This window comes from Podarcis melisellensis (assembly GCF_964234715.1).
Source record: "Podarcis melisellensis genome assembly, chromosome: 14".
In the NCBI taxonomy this organism is placed as follows: Eukaryota; Metazoa; Chordata; class Lepidosauria; order Squamata; family Lacertidae; genus Podarcis; species Podarcis melisellensis.
The window spans coordinates 32,932,193-32,954,535 of record NC_138546.1 but is presented as its reverse complement, the minus strand read 5'-3'; the positions used below and the strand labels follow the sequence as shown (position 1 = coordinate 32,954,535).

Sequence of the window (22,343 nt, the reverse complement as noted above, 5' to 3'; positions counted from 1 at the left end):
CACAGAATTTGTCTCAATTCACTTAGGGAAGAAATGGCTAACCTTTTTCAGACTGAGGGCAAGAGTGACCCACCCTTGCACTTCTTAATGGGGCCCTGGGGAGTGTCCCCCTCTTCCTCCAAATATGAAAAAGAAGGGCAGGTTTTTGTTTCAAAGCCAACAATTTGCTTGTCGCCGGCAAATGCATTTGCAAACCACACGGTCACAGCTATCGCAAGATAGGGATGGCGCTTAAACAAAAGTGTCCACCTACTCTAAACCTACAATCTAATGAAATCCAGACATCAACACAATGGCTTTTGTTTTCTTTTTAACTGAAAGGCAGCAATTCTTTGCAAAATTAAAAAAAACAGCGTGCCAAACGGAATGAAAAACTAACAGTCAACACTTGCTCATAACGCACCCATTCTCCGCACTAGCAGAGGATTGTTAATACTAAGCAAGCAAAGCCTCTGGTGACAGTTTGCATCAATCCCTTCATAGCAGGACTGGCCACCAAGCCGTATCGCAGATGGTCAAGGACGATTTCCCAAAGTGGCTGCCCACAAAGCAGACCTGACACCTTTCATCAGCTCCCTTTGTAAGCAGGCACTAGCCAGGGGAGCATCTAACACTTTGTTAAAGGTTTCTGCCTGGGAGTTAGATTAGATATGCAAGAATAACACAGACCCATGAACATGTCTAGTTGTTCTACATTTTTTTCAAAAAAATAAATAAATCCAATTATGTCTCCTGGAGTTAATGTGCAGGTTACATTCTTGGACGAGGGCCACATTCACACCATACATTTAAAGTATTGTGACACCAATTTAAACACCCGTGGCTCCCCCCCCCAATGAATTATGGGAAATGTAGTTTGTTAAAGGTGCTGAGAGTGGCGCTGTGGTCTAAACCACTGAGCCTCTTGGGCCTGCCAATCAGAAGGTCAACGGTTCGAATCCCCGTGATGGAGTGAGCTCCCCTTGCTCTGTCCCAGCTCCTGCCAACCTAGCAGTTCAAAAGCATGCCAGTGCAAGTAGATAAATGGGTACCCCTGCGGCGGGAAGGTAAATGGTGTTTCCGTGCGCTCTGGTGTCCGTCACACTGTTCCATTGCACCAGAAGCGTTTTAGTCATGCTGGCCGCATGACCCGGAAAGCTGTCAGTGGACAAGCACCGGCTCCCTCGGCCTGAAAAGTGAGATAAGAACCACACCCGATAGTCGCCTTTGACTGGACTTAACCGTCCAGGTGTCCTTTACCTTTACTCTTCTCAGGGAGCTACGAATTGTAGCTCTGTGAGGTTTAACAAGGTTTGCTGATTTTATCTTGTGTTTTATTCATAGAATCCTAATACTAGCAAACTCACACCAATTGCTCGGGAATTCTAAAAGATCACACACACACAAATCAGTGCCATTTTGAAATCAGGGAATAACATTTGTGCTGTTTTGAAAACCTCACTTCGCCATCTTGATTCAAAATGGGATCCAATTGCATCCAAACAGACAAAAACTTGTCCTTTCATCTCAGGAGCCATCATGCAAATGCATGGTGAACAAACAACATTCCAAAATATATAGTACATTATTTTATTATGTACACCATTTAAGAGAGATTTTTCTGATTAAGCAGGCTATTCATTTTTCTAAACCAATGAAGTAAAATAAAGTAACTATAGACCAGTGGCATTGGCATGGGAAAATTACCACCCACCAACCCCCAGGCTATTGCTTATTTATACAGGTTACAAAAGCAGTATGAGCTTTAAAAAAAGGCAGCCTCCAGTTGCAAACTTACAACCCAAAGGATATACTTCCCCCTGTCCTGCTCTACATGGAAAGATGCCAGGAAAAATGCGCAAATCATATGGGAAAAGGCAAAGAAAGGAGTCTTTAAAAATTCATCTTCCGGGTAGTGATGGATGAAATAAGACAGATCTCCAGTGTTGCAGGGTGGGGTAGGGGTGGTGGAGAATAAGCTTGGCTGCCACACCGGTGTAGTCACGTGAGCTAATACCAAGACCCCTAGTTTTTATTCGCTGGACTTTAACTGGAGAGATCTGGGCCCAAACTCACACTCATGAACTTCGCTGGCTCACCTGTCCTCAGCCACTCACTCTCATACAAATCTACCTCTCAGGGTTGTTATGAGCATAAGAACATAGGAAGCTAGATGATACCATTCGCCCACTGAGACCAGTGTTGAATGCTCTGACTGGCAGCCGCTCACCAGTGTTCCATGTTCAGACCTAGAGAACTCTTTTTGCAAAGCAGATGTTCTGTCCCTGTGGTGGAATGATCTCCACGTCATCCCGAGTTCCTTGCAACCAGCTATGTAAACTAAGGAACCTGTGGCCCTCCAGATGTTAAGACTCCCCCCAGCCAAATCAATATGGCCAATGATCAGGGGTGATGGGAGCTGTTTGTGGAGCAACACGAATTGCCTGGCCATGATGCAAACCCTTCCATCACCCAGCCCCAAACTTTTGTCTTTGCACATTTACCCAGAGAACAACACCTGGAAAACTGCCTAGGAATGCATGGGCTTTGCAGGGCTGCAGGTGATGGGTGTTCATAACGTAAGCCTGTCTCTGAAGCTCGAGAGATACCTGTTTGTGCAACAACAACAAAATAGCCCCCAGTAAAAACAGTGACCTGGGTCAAGCACGCAGAGAAAGAGACATATGTCATATGCCGGCTTCAGCAGATAAATGCCTCCAAGGGAAAAATTCCAGAAATAAATGGAATGGAAAATTGCCTGTTGGAGTTGAGGCATTTCAAGTTACTTGCCCAGTGTAAGAAGAGTATATATCTGCTGCAAGTATTTTCACAACATGCGGGGAAAACACTACATAAAGAAGACATGAAGATATTTTAATTTTACCAAGCTTTACAATTTCATATTGAAATTTCCAGTGTCGTTTTTTAAAAATAAAATCCACATCGCTTACAAGCTGATAACGGTTCCAGGGTTCCAAATATTAAGACCAGGGGCCATTTGAACATACTAGTTTTAGGTGCTGTTCACATTAACAAACATATTTGAATATGATGAATAAGCAGTAGCCAGATAGAGAAAATGAAATTTTGCTTCACGCAATGTCTGTTTAGATGTAACGCTAAAGCGCCAATTAGCAGGAATGGACCATTTAGAAAGAAAAGGGCCCCCTTTCCTGCTCTCCTGCCCCAATAAAACCATGAGACAACTGGAAACTTCTTTTCTGCTAACTACAGTCTCTTGTTTCATTTGGACTGTGTTTAGTATTACCTATGGTTTGTTACAATCTTCCCCAACCTGGTGCCCTCCTGACGTTTTAGACTACAGCTCCCATAATCTGTTAACAATGGCCATTCTGGCTATGGCTGATAGGAGTTGTAGTACAAAAACATTTGAAGGACAACATTTGGGGGAAGCTGGTTTAGGGAAAACAAAGTAAGGATTATAAACCATGATCAAAACTTGGTTTCTTGTCCTAAGCCAGAGGTTTCAACCTTTTTGAGTCCACGGCTCCCTTGACCAACCACATTCTTTCTGCAGCACCCTGTGGGGCTCAGGAGTAGAGCTCACCCTTTTTCAAACACCCTCCCTTGTGGAGTATTCCCTCAGCCTCCTCTCGAGAGTCCTCCGGGCATCCACTGCTGTCACCCCGGTCTCTGAGCTGCACCCCCTCCCGCCCCAAAGAGAGGGGCCTCCTCACACTGTCCCACAGGGCCCTGGGACTTGTCTGTCCATTCCCAACAGCGATGGCTGGTGGACTGGCTGGCTGGGCTCCCTGTCCTGCTTGCTAGCTTGCTTGCTTAGGCCACCTCAGCTCCTGCAACCAGCACCCCCTGGCTAGCCCCAGAGGCACCATTCACCTGCTAAGCTTTCAGCCAGGGCTGCTCCAACAAACAGCTGTGCAAGCCTTTGGGAGGCAGAGACACGGGAGAGCATCAAAGGAAGGAGGGCAGGAAAGAGGAACAGAGGCCAGTGTTGCCTGCGGCACCCCTGACCATCATTCAAGGCACCCCAGGGTGCCACAGCACACTGGTTGAAAACCACTGCCCAAAACCATAAAGGTAAAGGGACCCCAGACCATTAGGTCCAGTCGTGACCGACTCTGGGGTTGCAGCGCTCATCTCACTTTATTGGCTGACTTTATACAGCTTCCAGGTCATGTGGCCAGCATGACTAAGCCGCTTCTGGCAAAACCAGAGCAGCACACGGAAATGCCGTTTACCTTCCCGCTAGAGCGGTACCTATTTATCTACTTGCACTTCGTGCTTTCAAACTGCTAGGTTGGCAGGAGCAGGGACCGAGCAAGGGGAGCTCACCCCATCGTGGGGATTCAAACCGCCGACCTTCTGATCGGCAAGCCCTAGGCTCTGTGGTTTAACCCACAGCGCCACCCGCGTCCCTGCCCAAAACCATAGTTAAGACTAACAATAGTATGTCCATATTTGCACATATTGTGTCAGTCAAAAACAGAGGCAAAAATATTTGATCACGTAGCCATGCCACGGAAGGGGGGAGGAACATGCAAGCCCCAAGGTTCATGCAACTCTATGATTCTATGTAATGCTCAGCCATAGTTTAGGCTTACATGTGAACCAGGTCAATGTGTTAAAACAGCCGTAAGAGCCTTCCTACTGAATACCTACAGAGCAGTAGATTCTGCCAACAAGGACACTGATCCACTAGAACATTGGACCAAGAAATCCAGGTGAACCCTCAACACCTAAAGAGCTGACAAATAGTACCACTGTTAAACCACAGACCACAACTAGGGTAAAAATCTGAAGAGCCCTGGCTCCATCTCTCTGCAGGATAAAAGTGTTTTCCATGAGAACTTCAAAACACGTCCCTTAACATTCTTGCTCCTTGAATTATTTTCCAGATCCGAAGTCCAAGGCCAAGATTGCAGAGCTAGCGCTAGCCGACTCTCTGCCTAATCCCCTTAAAGCCATTTGCCAAAAGACACAGCAGGGCCGGGTGGTGTGTTTCAGCTTTCTGAGCAGCTGCTGAAGTATCCCAATGGCAAATATTTCAGACCGAGTGCACGGGTCAGTGCAGATGTAACTCTTAACTCCTCAACAGATGAGGAGCAGCACTATGCAAATGTAAGACTGGCTCTTCCAACTGCAACTGAGAGATTGGGAGCAGGAGGCAGGGCTGCATTCTTCGTATCCATGGACCCTCTTTAAATTAAGAGTTTGTAAGTAAATCATTGCCCCCTCTGATAGCAAACACAGAGTCTGTGTGCCAACAGGATTGGTGCAAAAAGCTAAGCTACTAGAAACTAGAAGGAACATTAGGTGAATCCTGAGGAATACAGAAGTATCAATACACAAAGAGTGGACAACATCCCTGCCCCTACCAAAAAAAAAAAAAAATCCCAGTGAGGACACTCTCCAGAAGCCATGGAACATTACGTTATGATTAGAAAAGAAATATGAAAACTTGAGAAAGAATAAGAGGCTTCCTTGAGTCCTTAACACAAAGGTGGGGGAAACTTTGCCAAGTTACAGGGAACCAGGCAGAGGGCCTTCTCGGTAGTGGCGCCCGCCCTGTGGAATGCCCTCCCACCAGATGTCAAAGAGAAAAACAACTACCAGACTTTTAGGAGACATCTGAAGGCAGCCCTGTTTAGGGAAGCATTTATTGTTTAATAGACTATTGTATTTTAATATTCTGTTGGAAGCCTCACAAAGTGGCTGGGGAAACCCAGCCAGATGGGCGGGGTATAAATAATTAATTATTATTATTATTATCATCATCATTGTTATTATTATCATTTGTCAGCCTGAGGGTCATCCCTCTTCATGAGCAGTCATCTGGGGGGGCTACACCGGTTGCACACAGGGGGTGCAGAGGTAAAATGGGGTGCAGCAACAGAGGTGACGTTTACCTTTGTGCAGCAGGCTGCAAGTCAGCCATACCAAAGTCTGAAGATTTCTACATGCCATCCCTCCAGCCAGACACACAACAGACATTATCGCAGTTTAAGGACACACTTCTTCCGGGCCAAAGTACCCAAGGAGGTCGCAGTGTGGCCTGCGGAGAAGTCCCAAATGCCAAATGGAGGCCGGGGGTGGATGGGAGGAGGCTCATTCAGTCCCCAGGTCTGAGGGTCCTCACCCAAGGACTCTAAAGGATATGAAGAGGCTCCAAGACAGAAAACTAAATCTTCGTTTCTTATTGATCCTGTGTTAATGGTAAGAAACACCGCAGATATTCTTCAAATTCAAGACCCTCTGTAGTGTGTCATGTCAAAACCAAACTGCTGTTTGAAATGTACTACCTCTGTGTCTATTTATTTGGTTGAAAATGAGATTTACATCATACAGAGGGCCTCTGAAGAATCATTGCCAGCAGGGATGACTAACCGGTGGCCTGCATACATTGCTGGAATACAACTCCCATCATTCATGACCACTGGCTATGCTAGTTAGGGCTGATGGGATCTGGAGTCCAACAACAATTGGAGAGCCACAAGTTAGCCAATCCCATCTCAGAGTGACATCTGTAAAGGAGCACTCCTGTTGGAGACTAAGGATATACGCAACACTATGTTGCAGGTCCCAGCAAACCATGCTTTGCTCTAGGAACCAGCAAAAGAGGGAGAGTGCTCATCCGAAGCTGGTTTAGGATCTCTTTAAAACATTGAGTAAGAGAGTCAGTGCCTTCTGTTTACAGCAACCTTAGCTAGAGCAACGGCGATTATTTTGAAAGCAGAGTCTTGAACGAAACAGAAATGCGGTTTACTAGTATTTCAATGTGAGGGCCACTTCTGCAAAAGCTGAGAGAAACCAGCTTCTTTTGTTTCTTCAGAGTCCCCATTAGCGCTAACAAAGGAAAGGGAAACTTTGGGACAGAAACCAAGATCAGAATTTGATGTGTACGTTCTGCAGCGGGCACCAGGTGGTGCTGCACAGCCCTCAACCTAGGCTTGCATTTTATATGCCACACAGACTTAAGAACATGGAGAAGGATGGAAGGGAACAAATAATTTCAGACAAAGCTTCCAAAACTCACTTACAGACAGTAAACCCTTCAGACTGGCGGTGGTGGGGGTTTTTTGTTTTTGTTTTTTTTTGCAAGTGTATTCCAGAAGGTGTCACTGATGTAACAATGAAGCATTAGGTGTGATTTATACTGAACCATCGACACGTCATCCCACTTTACTAGTGGCTTCTGCTAGGCTCCACCAATGTTTCTGCATTATTGCCATCTGAGTAGCACAGACTCTGGTTCAGGCAACAGCCAGAACTGTTGGCTCTCAGGAATTAGCACCAAACCCACAAAAAACTGCAAGCACCCACCCCAAAAAATACAGCCCCAGCATGTCACTTCCTTTGAAGCACCACGTTACCAGAGCCATGGTCAAGGGACCTTTTTAAGGAAGCTGGCCTTCCAAACGGGGCTCGCTTATTGACTTGCCACCACTGATATCCACAGTTATTCCAGGAGATTCCAGGTTTGAAAGCTGTTGCGCCGCAGGTGGGGGGCTTCCCACAGACAACCTGTTTACTGAGCTTTCATCCCAATTTGCCGCACAAACCTTTCACGGATGTTAAGACTATATACCCAGCCTTCACTGAGAATACGTTCCAATTTTTTATGGAGCGGTTATATGACAATGAGCATTCCTCCTGAACTACTTTCTGCAGTGTTTGCACGTCTTCCTGTTAATTATTCATTCTCCCCAGTTTTCAGTGCATTTCCTGTTACTTTTCTAACCACAAAAGTGCCAGGGCAACAAGAGCACTTTTATTACACAAAGCTATAAAGTTCTGGTATGCGTTCCCATCCCTCCTGCAAAATACTGACAGTCTAGAGGCAACCTAAGAGCCACTTCCCTTCGGGTTTACCATAGGATGATTACCCACCCTCAGTCCTCCTCCATATACCCTTCCCACAATCCATGATGGCTCCCCACCAACACAGAGAAACACTTCCATGCACCCCTTTAATTAATTTAATAATAATAATAATAATAATAATAATAATAATAATAATTTATTTATATCCTGCCCATCTGGCTGGGTTTCCCCAGTCACTCTGAGCAGCTCCCAACAGAATATTAAAAACATGATAAAACACTGAACATTAAAAACTTCCCTAAACAGCGCTGCCTTCAGATGTTTTCTAAAAGTCAGGTAGTTGTTTTATTTCCTTGACATCTGATGGGAGGGCACCAGTACCGAGAAGGCCCTCTGTCTGGTTCCCTGTAACCTCACTTCTCGCAGTGGGGGAACCGCCAGAAGGCCCTTGGCGCTGGACCTCAGTGTCCAGGCTGAACGATGAGGGTGGAGACACTCCTTCAGGTATATTGGACCGAGGCCTTTTAGGGCTTTAAAGGTCAGCATTTTGAATTGTTCTTGGAAACGTACTAGGAGCCCATGTAGGTCTCTTATAGTGTATAGCAGGTCTTTTCCAAATGTTTCACAGGAAAAAGGTATTGCAAAGCAATGTTCACTTGTTCAAATTATGTCATCCTGTTTTCTCAGTCACACATACTAAGTACTACACCATTCTCTCAGTCGATGTCTTTTCTTTAAGGAAAATGAGTAAGCATGAACACCTGAATGGAAGTACCAAATATGATCTCCAGGACTGCATGGTGGATTCTGGGATATTGTCCAGAAACTCAAGTGTAAACAAAAATGTGCTCAGCGACCACATTTTAATATAAGGGACCACATGAAAAGGATGTCTGAGCAGCTTACACAGAGCTGGAAAACCGCAGGCTGCATCCTTGCCACAAGGTAATTCGTGTATTTTTTTTTATTAAAAAACCTAGCGTGCAAAGAATTCTTTTTATTAAGGGCTATAAAGCAAGGTGGCATTCTACCAACAAACGCAGGTCCCTGACTACTGGCCATCTTCCTCCCTTCATTATGTTAGCAAAGTCACTTAAATAATGCAGACACAGAGTCCAGAGAGAAAAGAAATCCTGGCAACACTTTACTGAAAAAATTGAACGAAAACACTGAGGAGAAATAAACAGAGAGGTGACATTCAACCAAACATAGAGAGGAAAAACTCCCTCAAAACTACATAGCCAATCAGGGCACATGCTACCTCAACAAGCATGAGGCCACTCTTCCTGGTTGTTGAGCAACACATTTGCCCCCCCCCCCCCGTTAATTGGTAACAGAATTAACCGTTAAGCTCCAAAATGAATGTGCTGTTGCACTTCCAACATACCCTACAGCCAATTCCAAGCAGGTGGAAAGGATAATGCAAATCTCACAGCACAACACTTCACACCACACTTTTGGCTTGCTTGGTGACTGGAGTTGTGATCTCTACAGGTGTACAAGCATCACATGGTTCACCCCCAAAGGAGGCTAAGGTTTGGCAAGTGCTCAATTAGACTAGCTAAAGGTTCAAGGTCACTCACAGGAATACCAAACTTGCTCACCTAAGCACAGACAAGTGACCCTCCTGGTCCAATATCCTGTTCTCACAGCGGCCAAACAGATTCCTCTTTCCCTAAAGCCCCCGAATTTACCTTTGAGGAAGAAAGAGGCAGCAGCTGCTCCTGGGGGCCCAGCCGAATATCCTTCTCCACTAGGAACAGGACACTAATTAGGGTTGCCATATTTAAAATACTTAAAATCCAGAGAGAATTTTTATTTTTTGCCAAAGTTGTTGAGCTTCTTTGTCAAAATAGCAAAAGACGACATTTCTGGACCCTTTTAAGGAAAATTGGCAAAAACGACACTGCCATACATTGCCAAAAGTCGGGATTTTCATTGACATTTTGCCAATTTCCACCCAGACGCTGCTTATGACTGCGGTATTCCGGATATATTCAGGAAATCCCAGGCGTATGGCAACCCTACACTAATCCCGGTATGGTGCAGGGGTTAGGCCTGAGTAACCAAAGTTCAAATCCCCACTCAGCCATGAAGGAGGAATAGAGCACAGTGGTAGTACATCTCCTTTACATGCAGAAGGTGTCAAGGTTCAATCCTTCCAAAATGTTCAGAAACCAAGCCGCAGCTTCTAATTGGATGCAGGAAGCTCCTGCAGCCAATCAGAAGCCATGTTGGACTTTCAGGTTCCAAAGAATGTTTGCAAACCGGAACACTCACTTCCAGGTTTGCGGCATTCGGGAGCCAAAACGTTCGACTCACAAAGCGTCTGGGATCCAAGGTACGACTGTACTCTAAATGCTGCTTTCAGTAAATCCTTGAATCGGGTCCAGTTTAACTTCTCGTCAACAATACTATAATTTCAAACAATTGCAATTGTTTCTCAGTAGTATGGATTTTCAAAGGGCATTTGGTTATTAGGTAAAAAGAGTATCAAAGTTTAGTTTCAATAACCCACATGGATAGAAAAAGTAGGTAAAAAAGTTTTACTCACATACAACGGAGCTTGCTGTGGATTAAGTTTCATGACCCAGAACGCTGAAAAAGAAAGGAAAGGAAAAAGAAAAAAGGATTACCAGAATAATTTTCCAACATCCACATCGCAAAAATAACATCCACTTCGGATGAAGTGGAATCTAGTACATAAAAGCTTGTGCTTATGTGCTAAGGTTTCACCCTAAAAACTCTTACATTATTTCCAAGATCATTCATGGTCATGCTTAAAAATACTTTGAAGGTTTGATTTAACTCAGTTTCTCAATGGCAAATGTTTTTGTTGGGTTTTTTTGGGGGGTTTTTTAGTCAAACACAATGGAACAAATTAGAGAAACATCATCTGAAGGTTTTCAAGAAACGAAATGCTGAAATATATAGATTTACACCCTTAAGTGTGGTGTAGTAGTTAAGAGCAGTGGACTCGTAATCTGGTGAACCGGGTTTGCATCTCCGCTCCTCCACATGCAGCTGCTGGGTGACCTTGGGCCAGTCACACTTCTCTGAAGTCTCTCAGCCCCACTCACCTCACAGAGTGTTTGTTGTGGGGGAGGAAGTGAAAGGAGAATGTTAGCTGCTTTGAGACTCCTTCAGGTAGTGATAAAGCAGGATATCAAATCCAAACTCCTCTTCTTCTTAAGAGAGCAATCCTAAAGTCATTATTGACAATCACAGGTGACACAGATGCATACCTAAGTCACAGTACTGAACTAGCTGCCTTTGAATGTGACAGCTACACCTGTCAATGCAAATGTACCTCTCCTTCCAGGGTTGCTAGATGCAAAAAAAACAGCAGAGACAAAACCAGGGGTCTTGAAATTGCAAACACCTTTTATGTGTCTCAGGTCTGGAGCCAATAGCTGCCATTAGGAACGTCACTTTCAACTTTCCCCACACACCATCTGCTTAACTTATCAGAAAACTGACCTATCACTGGTTAACAAGAAACATTTTATGCCCCTAGTATCCCGACTAAAAGAATGTCCCCACTGCCTGGGAGAATATGCAAAGCAAAACTTTAGGCACACAAGACAACATAGTCACATGTATATTTGCTGACCTCAACTGATACTGAATCAATGCGAGAGAGAAACTCATCAGGATCTCCAGAACATGCAGCTGCCTCTTTCTGCCTGACCTCTAACCTAATCAAATCAGGATCTCTGAAATGATTTAATCTACTTAAAGCCCTAAAGGAAGGTGTCAAATGCCCAAGGCACTGCCACCTCCACCCATTATCCCTTGTTAGAAGGACTCAAGGTTAGAATCCTCCAGCAGATATCTGCACACTATTTGCTACTTCCAGAGTCACACAGTAAAGTCATGGTCCATAAGATATATTCTCAAATCCATTATAAAGGCAATACTTTTATTAGGCCATCAAAAAAACCACACACAAAACAGTGTGCAACCTCTTGCATTCTCCAGAGTTCTTCACTGCCCATCAAAGAACTTGTGTCTAAGGATGTTAGACACTACTGGGTAATAAGTTTTTGTGTTCCCACTGTTGTACAGTGGTACCTCAGGTTAAGTACTTAATTCATTCTGGAGGTCCGTTCTTAACCTGAAACTGTTCTGAACCTGAAGCACCACTTTAGCTAAGGGGGCCTCCTGCTGCTGTCGCGCTGCTGTTCTCATCCTGAAGCAAAGTTCTTAACCCAAGGTACTATTTCTGAGTTAGCAGAGTCTGTAACCTGCAGCGCCTGTAACCTGAGGTACCACTGTACTAGCAAATAAAGTGCATACTATTTTTTTTCGTAGAAGTTAAAAATTAAAGTGCGCACATTTCCTAGCTGTACTCTTACACTGAAAATACTGAAGGGCAAAGTTTTGTTTGTCATAGCTGGGAGATTTCCACAATGGTCTTGTGAATATATGCCTGCAACACAAAAGAATCTCCTCTAGGAATACAGTGGTACCTCGGGTTAAGTATTTAATTTGTTCCGGAGGTCCGTTCTTAACCTGAAACTGTTCTGAACCTGAAGCACCACTTTAGCTAAGGGGGCCTCCTGCTGCTGTCGCGCTGCCGGAGCCCGATTTCTGTTCTCATCCTGAAGCAAAGTTCTTAACCTGAAGCACTATTTCTGGGTTAGAGGAGTCTTTAACCTGAAGCGTATGTAACCTGAAGTGCATGTAACTTGAGGTACCACTGTATTTCTTGTTCTCAGCAAGATGCAAAAATAACAGCTTCAACAGCACCCATCTCCACTTACCACCACCCTGGTCTGTTTACCACCCTAACTATATAAAAAAAGTTCTGCACAACATGGAAGCTTGGTCTACTAAAGTCCCCCCCCCCCAACTTGTTTCATCCTGCATCAATAGGGGAGATGGGAGACAGACCTTACTTACGCCATCAGTTATGATATGGCAGACCAGCTCCTACCCCTGAACAGTGCAAGCTGGTCCTTGTAAGAACAACTGTTCAAGAATTGGCGACTGAGCTTGATTTTTCCTCTTCATCCCCTATTCCATTTCCCTTGTGTGTTGTGTTTTTAAGAGTGGTATTTACTAGAGCTCGCCACACATTTAGATGGTCTTTAGATCAACACAAAATTGAACAATGTCTTCTCTTTAAATATCTTGGTATCACCTTCCAAGCTACATCTAGCTGGCTTGCCCACTTCAAGACTGTAGCCCTTCTAACACGCAGGACAATTGGTGCTCTGCTCAGCTTTTTTTATTCAAGGGGAGGGCAACTGGTGACCCCGGCACTAAAAACTTTTGTTGGAAAAGTGATTCCCCAGATGTTATACGGAGTAGAACTCTGGGGATGGAATCAGAACGGCTTGAAATCTTCCAAATTTTTATCTCAGAAGAATTCTAGGCCTCCCCCAGAGTAATCCGGCAGCTCTCCTAAGAGTGGAAGTAGGATTACCCTCTGTGTCTGCCAGGGCCCACTTAAGATTCCTGCGTTTTTCACCAACCTCATAGATGCCCCAAACACCTTATTGGCTAAACAAGCCTTTGTATCACTACAAAATAATACCATTTGGCATAAAAACCTACTAGACATTCTATCCAGATACAACCTACCTGAGTTTAATACTCTCAAATTGTGGAGCCCTGATAAAGTTCGGGAATGGATCTTTGAAAAAGACGCCTTTTTGGACTCCACTAAGATAAAAAACTCTGGGTTTTCCTACTGGTTTCCCCGAGTAAAAGCAGTCAAAATCTGTGCCAACTACTTGGTGGAGATCACTGATCCCACCCTTCGGAGAGCTTTCACTATGGCACGGTTTCAAACATTGCCAACTGCTTATCTGACCGGTAGATACACAAAAACCCCAGTAGAACATCGTTTATGTCCTTGCCCTATGAAAATTAAAGAGGATCTTACACATTACTTCCTCTATTGCCCCATTTACTCGGGCTTCAGAGACGCATTGCTGCAAATTATACCCAACTCTATAACCAGTCCTGAAGATAGAGTAAAATTTTTGCTAGTTGATGCAAACCCACGCATTACCCATGTGGTAGCGGTTTTTGTGATGAAGGCCATGAAAGCCAGGGAAAGATTTATGGACGACAATGTAAAGACCCCTTCATCGTCTGTTTAACTCGTTGCTCGTTTTCCCTCCTTTTCTATTTTGTGGGAAGAAGGTTTTGTTGGCATAGTATGTAATGAATTTTAATATTTTTAACTATTGTAGTGTTGATTTTTGTGTACAGGCATGGTCCTCACAATAAACGGATTTGTTGTTGTTGTTTTTAAGATTGTAAGCCCGTGGACAGCAACTGTTTCATTTAAACTGCCTGTATGTAAGCTACTATGGAGCCTTTTTTACTTGTCCGCAGAGCGGAAGGAAAGGAGGAGCTTTTTCTGCCTCCCCACTTCCAGCCACTATCTGAAGACTGCAGAAGGACCCTCAATAGGAATATTAGGGGGGCATGCAGGGAAAGCATGACTTTGTTTTTTGAAGTCTTCAGATGAGGCCTAGACCAAGTAAAAAAATGAACAAAACATTTTAGCTGTGGTTCATTCATTTTCAGCTTTGTATTCTTATTATTAAAAAAGTGTGCCTAGATATTCCATTTTTACGCCCTAACCTAGGTTTAAGGTGCCATTCAGCTCCTCGCTTTCGTATCTCAGTTTCTAACACTGCCTGGCGGGTAGACAGGACCTGTTGTTGGAACAGCCATGCAGCCTCACATAGCAGATCCTGGAATCCTGATCCCTGGGCCTTGTCCCTGAACTGTGATTGGGGAACCTTGAAGCACTTCTCCTAAGTTGTTTTGATCCTTGCCTCATCGCTGGAGCCTTAGGGCATCTGGACTGATTCCTGCTCTCCTACTTTTGCTGCGTTTGCACTGTCAAATTGCTAGAATAAAGCTTGGCTTCTTTACTTACAAGAAAGTGCACCTGCTGTTATTCTTGGGCAGGAGCCAGGACTCTGAGTTACAGTTTTCCCCTGTGTGAATATAGGGTTAAGTACACACACACACACTGCTCTGATCACATTCAGTCTCCCTACTATCCACAGCTACTTCATTAGACTAAGTAAAACTTGCCAGCAGGCTCTCCATCAGTGAAGGCTAATACATATGGGTAAGTGAGCCACAGCCCCACCAACCTCAGTTTGTCACCAACCCATCCTCACCTGGCTACAATCAGCCCAGGAGATGGTCCTGACTATCAGCCAGGTCTCCATGTTGCCCTTGCAGAATGCAGGGAGGAAGATTGAGAATAAACTAGAATCATTAGGCTCAACCAATCATAGGCTCTTGCTCCACTAGCCATTTAATCTGGCGCCCCCTACTGCTGGCCTCCCTGCCTTCCGCTCTACTATTCCCCTACTAGCATCCTTTGCACTCCATGCATCTCCTGTGTCACACTAAGTTTAGCCCAAAGAACAACTAAGAATATAATTTTTTGGTTGGTTCCAATAAATGGGAAACCTTTGGCCCTCCAGATGTAATTGAACCTTATCTCCCATCAGCCCTAGCAAGAATGGCCAATGATCAGGGGTTATTACCCGATTGTGGAGTTTGATAATCGACTGATAATACTTCCTCTGCTTTTTCTATAGCTTAACTTATTTGCTTTTTCCTCTACCCCACTTCCTTGTTTAAACCATCTAATTTTATTTTTCATTCAAAGTTATTAATGCTTCAATACCGGAAATGAAAAAGCAATTTTAAAAAACAGCATCACTTTAAACTCATGTATTTTAAAAGCACTCTAGTATCCTTTGGGCATCTGCATGGGTTTCTTAAGAAACACTAAGTTGAACAAACCTCTTAAAGATTTGTCAAACGCAGGGACGCCTTAGAGTTTCAAATGCATAACCATACTTGGTTGCCTCTTACCTTGATAGCTCGTAGCTCATGCAAACCTCAGTTATTAACTGTTCCTTAAACGTTTTCAGAATCTGATAAAACTTCTCCATGTATGGCATTAGTATTGCTGTGTTATACAATTGTTATATGATTCTCCCATTTCACTCTCTGCCAGACGTACTACGCAAACAATTTGCTCCTGGTACATTTAACAAGACAGATTCTTTGCTCTGGTAACATCATCTTTTTCTTTTCTTGCAGAAACAGGATGCAGAGATTTATGGGAAGGAATAGAGCACTGTGAATAAGAAAGCATTCCATCCAAAATATTAAGGCTATTTTTAGGAAGGGTTGCATGACAATGCCCAAAAATGTTTCCTTTTCAAATTTTGGAAGAAGGCACAACACAACAGGACCGTGTCCTCTTTTTAGCAGGCATCTGTACTACTGATTTAAACGAGATTTAATAACCATTCATGTGCCCCAAACATGGTGGATGGAAGCCATAGGAATTCTTAGCACCCCTGACAAACTACATTTCCCATAATTCTCTAGTGGAATCCATGACAGCTAAACTAGTATAAAACGGTACGCATCTTCGGTATACAGTGGTACTTCTAGATGCGAACGTGATCCATTCCGGAGCCCCGTTCGCATCGAGAAGCAAACGTAACCAGCGACAGCACTTCTGCGCATGCGTGTGACGTCATTTTGAGCATCTGCGCATGCGCAAGCGGCGAAACCCGGAAGTAACACGCTCTGTTACTTCCAGGGTGCCATGGAGCGCAACTCGAACATTCAACCCGAGGTATGACTGTAAATACACCCAGAGCTGTGTATCCTGTTTATTTTCCAAGCTAAAAATATTCAAGTTTTGGAATGGGCAAAAACTACAAATTGAGTCAGTTTCCCGCAAATTAGCACAACTTGCGTATTTGGGTTTTGCTAATCAGTGGGAGGTAAGGAGCAGCAATGCAGGGCAGCAGGTAACAAACCTCTTGAGGCCTAATTTCAAATCATATTTCTAGTACCTCTGGTTTTAATAAGCATTGCTTATGCTGCATCTTATCACAATGCAGGGGTACTAAAAACTTTGCTCTTTTTTTTTCCTTTTGAGATGAAACCCAAGAAAGCTGAAGCCGTGGCACAAATACCACATTCTACATTATTCAGTGCTCCTGCAGAATCACTACAAACTCTCAGCCCTGGCTGAGTACATGCTACCCATTGAAGTGTACCAACATCACAGAAGAGGGTGCCTGTCGTGCCCGATTGTGTATGTTCATGTTCTGTCCAAGAGGAGTCTGGCCCATTCATCCCTGATTCTTTGTGGCACAGGGAAAACCTGCAGCTTAGTGCAGAGAATCTGCAGAAGGTCTCAGATTCAATCCCCAGCATCTCCCAGGGAGGGCGCTGAGAGAACCCTACCTGAAACTGTGAAGATCTGCTGCCAAATCAGTGTAGGCCAGTCATTCCCAACCTGGTGCCCTCCAGATCTTACGTTTCGGTGTTCCACATGAAGCTCAAATCCAAATATACAGCAAAGAGCCTGGTGCCTAGATCCAGCTTCAGATCTACTCCACTAATCTCAAACAAACTTTCCCAGCTGAGGCATTAAAACTCATGTGTTGCAAAATAAATAACCTGTTTCTTTAAAAAACAACAACAACAACACAATGTAAGTCAAGAGTTTTGTTTAAACTCGTTTAATGAACAAAATCTCCAGTAAAGAGAAACTGGACACATTTCTGATCTCCGTGTTTTAGCAGGCATGCCAAGTGGCCGATACCAAAATAATTACATTGAGTACTGTATGGAGATACACTAGGCTTTTACCCAATTAGCATACAACAGGTCGTCTAGGGGTGCTGAGGTCAAATAAGAGGGAGCAAACAACACCAAACCAGTGGCAAGTTGCACAAGTTTTAAGAACCAGTCTGCATATGAAGAGAACTGGGATGGGTGGCAGAACATCATACACAGGGGCTGTGGTTTGCACATAGTAAAACACAGCTGTGCCCAGGGCTGGATATTTGCTGGAATTCCATAGGAGAAAAGAATGTGAAACTGTATTCAGAATTCAGCTTCGGAACATCACCTATCATTTTATGTGAAATCAAGTATCTAGACCTTGCGGCTGCAAATATTTACTTGAAAGTTTCTGAGCGACACTTACCAGATTCTAAGAACCCAAGCAGCCAAGTAAGATTTCCACTAGGTGAAATCTTGGGGCGGGGATTCAGTGCTCTGAATAGTTTCTGGCCTTTCCCCAGTAACAGAAAACCCAGATTTTCTGGGTGCAAAAACTGAAGAAAAGCAAAAAAACATTTTTTAAAATGCTCAATTTCCCTAAATTTATAGTGAGCGCTAAGGATCTGTCAGTTTCTGTTCTCTCGGTTACTCACTTTTTCCAATCTTAAATTTAGTTCTTCAAATTTCTGCATTTCATGAAAACTTACCAGTGCTTTAGTGCAAATTTCTCCTCATCATTTTTCTATGCAGTTTTGACTAATGTACATATTTCTGCAAGCAATTTTTCTTTAGACAGTGAGTTGTTGTATCTTATTTTCATTAATATATTCATCTGTAGGTATACTTTTACCTAATATATGTGTTTTTGTAAACAATGGTTGGTTGGAGAACTGCGAAATTCAAACAAGCAGAATTTCGAAGGATGGCTGTGTTTTGGTTCTCACATTGCTTCAGAAAGTGCGGATTTGACAGATTCATCTTTAGAGGTGAACTGAATCAAATTTCTCCCCCATCCCCACAGAGCACAGAACTTAGCTTTTCTTTGTGCAAAATATGGATTTCCTGGGTACAGAATTCATTATGTAATCACATGTAGAACTTTCTTAAAACCAGGGCTATTGGCTACAAATGACTTGGCCACATGACAAGGGATGACAACACGATGTCTAGGAGAAAGGACTACGTTTGGAGTAGTCCAAAGGAAGTTATGCAAGGGAAGCTCACTGGGGCAAAACAGTTACAGAGACAAAAGTGGAACTTGCTTATAAGTGAGCTATTCAAAGCAGCAAAAAAAAAAAAAAAAAAAATTGAAAGGAAGGGGGGAAGTAGAGGAAGAGACCACAGATGGGTGGTGGGAGAAAAGAGGTGAGAGATGCAAGCTTAAAGTCTAAACAAAGGAACAATTGTGTTGCATCCTTGACGTTTAACAAGGATGTTTACAGAGCCTCAAGGGAAGATGATCACTGTCAGTGGCTGCTCAGAGTATGAAAGGGTTTGGCTTTTTTTGGTTCTCCTGCTCAGGAGGAGTCTTGGGGTGGGAGGAGGCGGTTGTGGGGAGTTGATTTCCCTACAACAGTGTCTTTCAAGCTCTCCTGCTAGGCTCACAAAAGAATAATCAGTAAGGGCAGACAAATGTCCCATGACAATAGCATGGCTGATCTTACACTGCTGGGGAGTGTCGGGCACATCCCAGGGCATGCCCTAAGATCAACAAAGAGCAATGCTGAGGTCCAGCTAGCTTGGCTGTCACCCTGCACAACACACAGACATGTCCAACTATCAGGGCCAGTCCTATCATTAGGCAGAGGGAGGCGGCAGATGCTGGGGAAAGGGCAAAGGAGCAGAGGTGATGCGCTCGGGACAAAGTCATGTGAACCACATAGCAGGCCCTGCACCCTCTAAGTCGTGGGTGGGGAACTTCCAGATGTTGCTGAGCTTCATCTCCCATTGGCCCCAGCCAGTGCAGCCAATAGCAAAGCCTGATGGGAGTTGTAGTCCAACATCATCTGGAAGGCTTCCCTGCTTTACAGAACAGTTTCAAGGGAGCAACACACCCCATTAGGAAAACTTCTGCTGATTGCTACTGTCAGGGAACTGCCATCGGAGCCAGAGGCGAAGGGAAGGCTCCAGAGGGATGCCGGAGAGGGTCCCAGTAAGGAGAGAGGCAGCCCATCTGCTGGGGAAGGAAATCAGCGTAACACCAGTGGAGAAGGGGGGCAGATGGGGGAATCGGCGAGGAGGCTCCAGGACTCCTTGCCGGAGACCAGCGGGGAGAGCACGGGTCCTCCACTGCCCACACCCTCCCTGCGCAGACGACTTCCGCGCAGGGAGAGTAGGAGGAGACTTGGCGTCAAAGAACTTCTTTGCTGGAAGAAGTTCGAGAAACGCCCACTGACAGATTCTGCCAGCGATTGAGACAGCCACGGGTGAGTGGCTGTCCAGACAGAAAGGGTTCACCCAGGTAGCCCAGCCAGGTGTGGCGACGTTTTACGCACGAGCAACCCCTAGAACCATTACAGCTACACTTTGGATGATTTCTATCAGGCAACTATTATTATTATTTCATTAATTGTTATTGATTAAAAACGGGCAATTTTATACTACCGGATCAAGCTAATAGTTCAGCTGAGTTGTTTAAAGGGTTGTATAACAATGCTGGAGAAGCAGGATTGCACTTGCACAATAGGACTTCCAATTTCCATTCCTCACCCCTGTCTTGTCATCAGCATTGAGACATGGGAGACCTTTCTCCCTGCCTTGCAGGTCTTTTTCCATCTGGCCTGAGAGGGGAGGGCCCTGACTGACGCTAGTTGCAAAAGCTGAGACTGCTGAACAGAGTGCTATTTAGGGGTTTCTGTTGGTGCAGGGAGTGTTGTTGCTGTTCCTGGTTTTGATATTGTTTTTGTATCTTTATTTTATACCTTTTTATGATTGAATAATAAAAATAAAATACAACAACAACGTTTGTAATCCGCCCATCTGACTGGGTTGTCCCAGTCACTATGGGCAGCTTTCAGCATATATAAAAACGTAGTAGAAATTGTTTAATTTGGTTGTGTCTTTTGGGGTGTTTTACTGTTTTTTACTGCTTTTGTTATGTTTGTAATTATGTTGTTTTTTCATTTTGTAAGCCACCTTGAGCATGGTTTTAACTATGGAAAGGTGGCATACGAATAACATCATGTATGTATGTATGTATGTATGCCACCCCTACCCCCAAATCTGCTCCAGAGGGTCCCCCACCTGGAGAGGAAAGGAAAGGTAGAGGAAGTTTTGATGTGCACAAAAAGGTGTGTTGTGCCAGTGGAGCTGCAGTGTTGGATAATACTGAAATCTGTTGTTGTTTTGAAGAGATACAGAAGAGGTCAGCCTCTAGTAACTTCCATTGGCTCGTTGGGCACCCTTCACAGAAAAGTGCAATACATTCAAAATCCCTGGGAACAGATCATGCTGAAGATAGGACACTGGAGAAGAATGCTGCTGCTGCTGCTGATTTATTTAATTTATGTACTGCCCTATACCGGGAAGTCTCAGAGCAGTTCACATAAAAGGGTCACAGTATATAAAATTAAAATAAAAGCAATAACTCAATAATGCCCCCCCCCAAAAAAGAGCCACATTTTAAAAGGGTATGGGAAGTTGATCAGGTCAACCAAAGGCCTGGTTAAAAAGGAACTTTTTTGCCTGGCACCTAAAGGTGTATAATGAAGGCGCCAGGCAAACATCCCGGGGGAGAACATTCCACATTCGGGGAGCCACTGCAGAGAAGGCCTGTTCTTGTGTTGCCACCCTCCAGACCTCTCGATTAAGAAGCTCAAGCTCAGACCTGTTGGTGGAAGACTCAGCAAGTCATCAGGGCACAAGACACCCAAAACAGGCCAACGTCATTAGCAAAATACAGACATGAAAGAAAATAAACAAAGCTGCTTTTTAAAGCAGACAAAAAGGCCGCACTAAAGTTAAAAGCAAGGCACACCTATGCCTTCTCAGAACTGTTTTGAGAGGAGCTCCACAAACTGATCTCTTCCGTGTTAAATTGCAACCCCAGTTTCTGGCTTCCTGATGAGAGCCAACAACTCTTAAGATGTGCTCCCTGCAACACTCACAGAGCACCAAGGTATGTTCCCCAGCAGTATCCCGTCTGCCGCAAAGGGAATTGCACTGCACCACCCAGAATGTAGTCAGGCAGCACCTACAACAGGAGCTGGTCTGGGCTGCAACTGGATTATACAGTACTTAGAAAAGACAAGTGAAGAAGAAGAAGAAGAAGAAGAAGAAGAAGAAGAAGAAGAAGAAGAAGAAGAAGAAGAAGAAGAAGAGTAGTAGTAGTAGTAGTAGTAGTAGTAGTAGTTTGGATTTGATATCCCGCTTTATCACTACCCGAAGGAGTCACAAATTGGCTAACGTTCTCCTTTCCCTTCCTCCCCCACAACAAACACTCTGTGAGGTGAGTGGGGCTGAGAGACTTCAAAGAAGTGTGACTGGCCCAAGGTCACCCAGCAGCTGCATGTGGAGGAGCGGAGACGCGAACCCAGTTCACCAGATTACGAATCTACCGTACCGCTCTTAACCACTACACCACACTGGATTCCCCAACACTCTAGCCTACCTCTCTTCTCAGTGATGCTCTGCACATCTTAGTGAGCACAGATAACTGTGCATGCACAAGCCCTCTCCTGCAATTCCTTAGCTCCATTTTGCCCAACAATGACATTTCATGTACCCATACAGCATCACTGCTATGATTTTGCAACCCTATTCATCTCCTCTGTGCAAGGTACCAACTAGGGCTGGAACAATCAGGTTGACTAACTAAAATCAGGAAGGTGGCTTTAAAAATGACTTGTATCAAACAAATCTTAACATAAAAAACACATAGGTAGAATGTGCACTTATACAAGAGGTAACCCCCTCTTACGGACAGGCAGGGCAGAATGCCTCTTCTAAGATGGCAGTGGCAGTAACATAGCTAAAAA

General features: G+C 44.3%; 1 protein-coding gene across 5 annotated transcripts in view; it reads right to left on the bottom strand.

Annotated features, from left to right (window-relative positions):
• The window catches only part of AKAP13 (A-kinase anchoring protein 13), a 247,688-nt gene that overhangs the window by 155,751 nt on the left and 69,594 nt on the right, over positions 1-22,343 (bottom strand). For all 5 annotated transcript variants that reach the window (XM_081888328.1, XM_081888330.1, XM_081888331.1 and 2 more), the window contains exon 3: positions 10,337-10,380. In XM_081888328.1, the coding sequence (XP_081744454.1) occupies positions 10,337-10,369 (33 nt within the window). In that variant the 5' untranslated portion in view covers positions 10,370-10,380. The remainder of the gene's footprint in view (positions 1-10,336; positions 10,381-22,343) is intronic.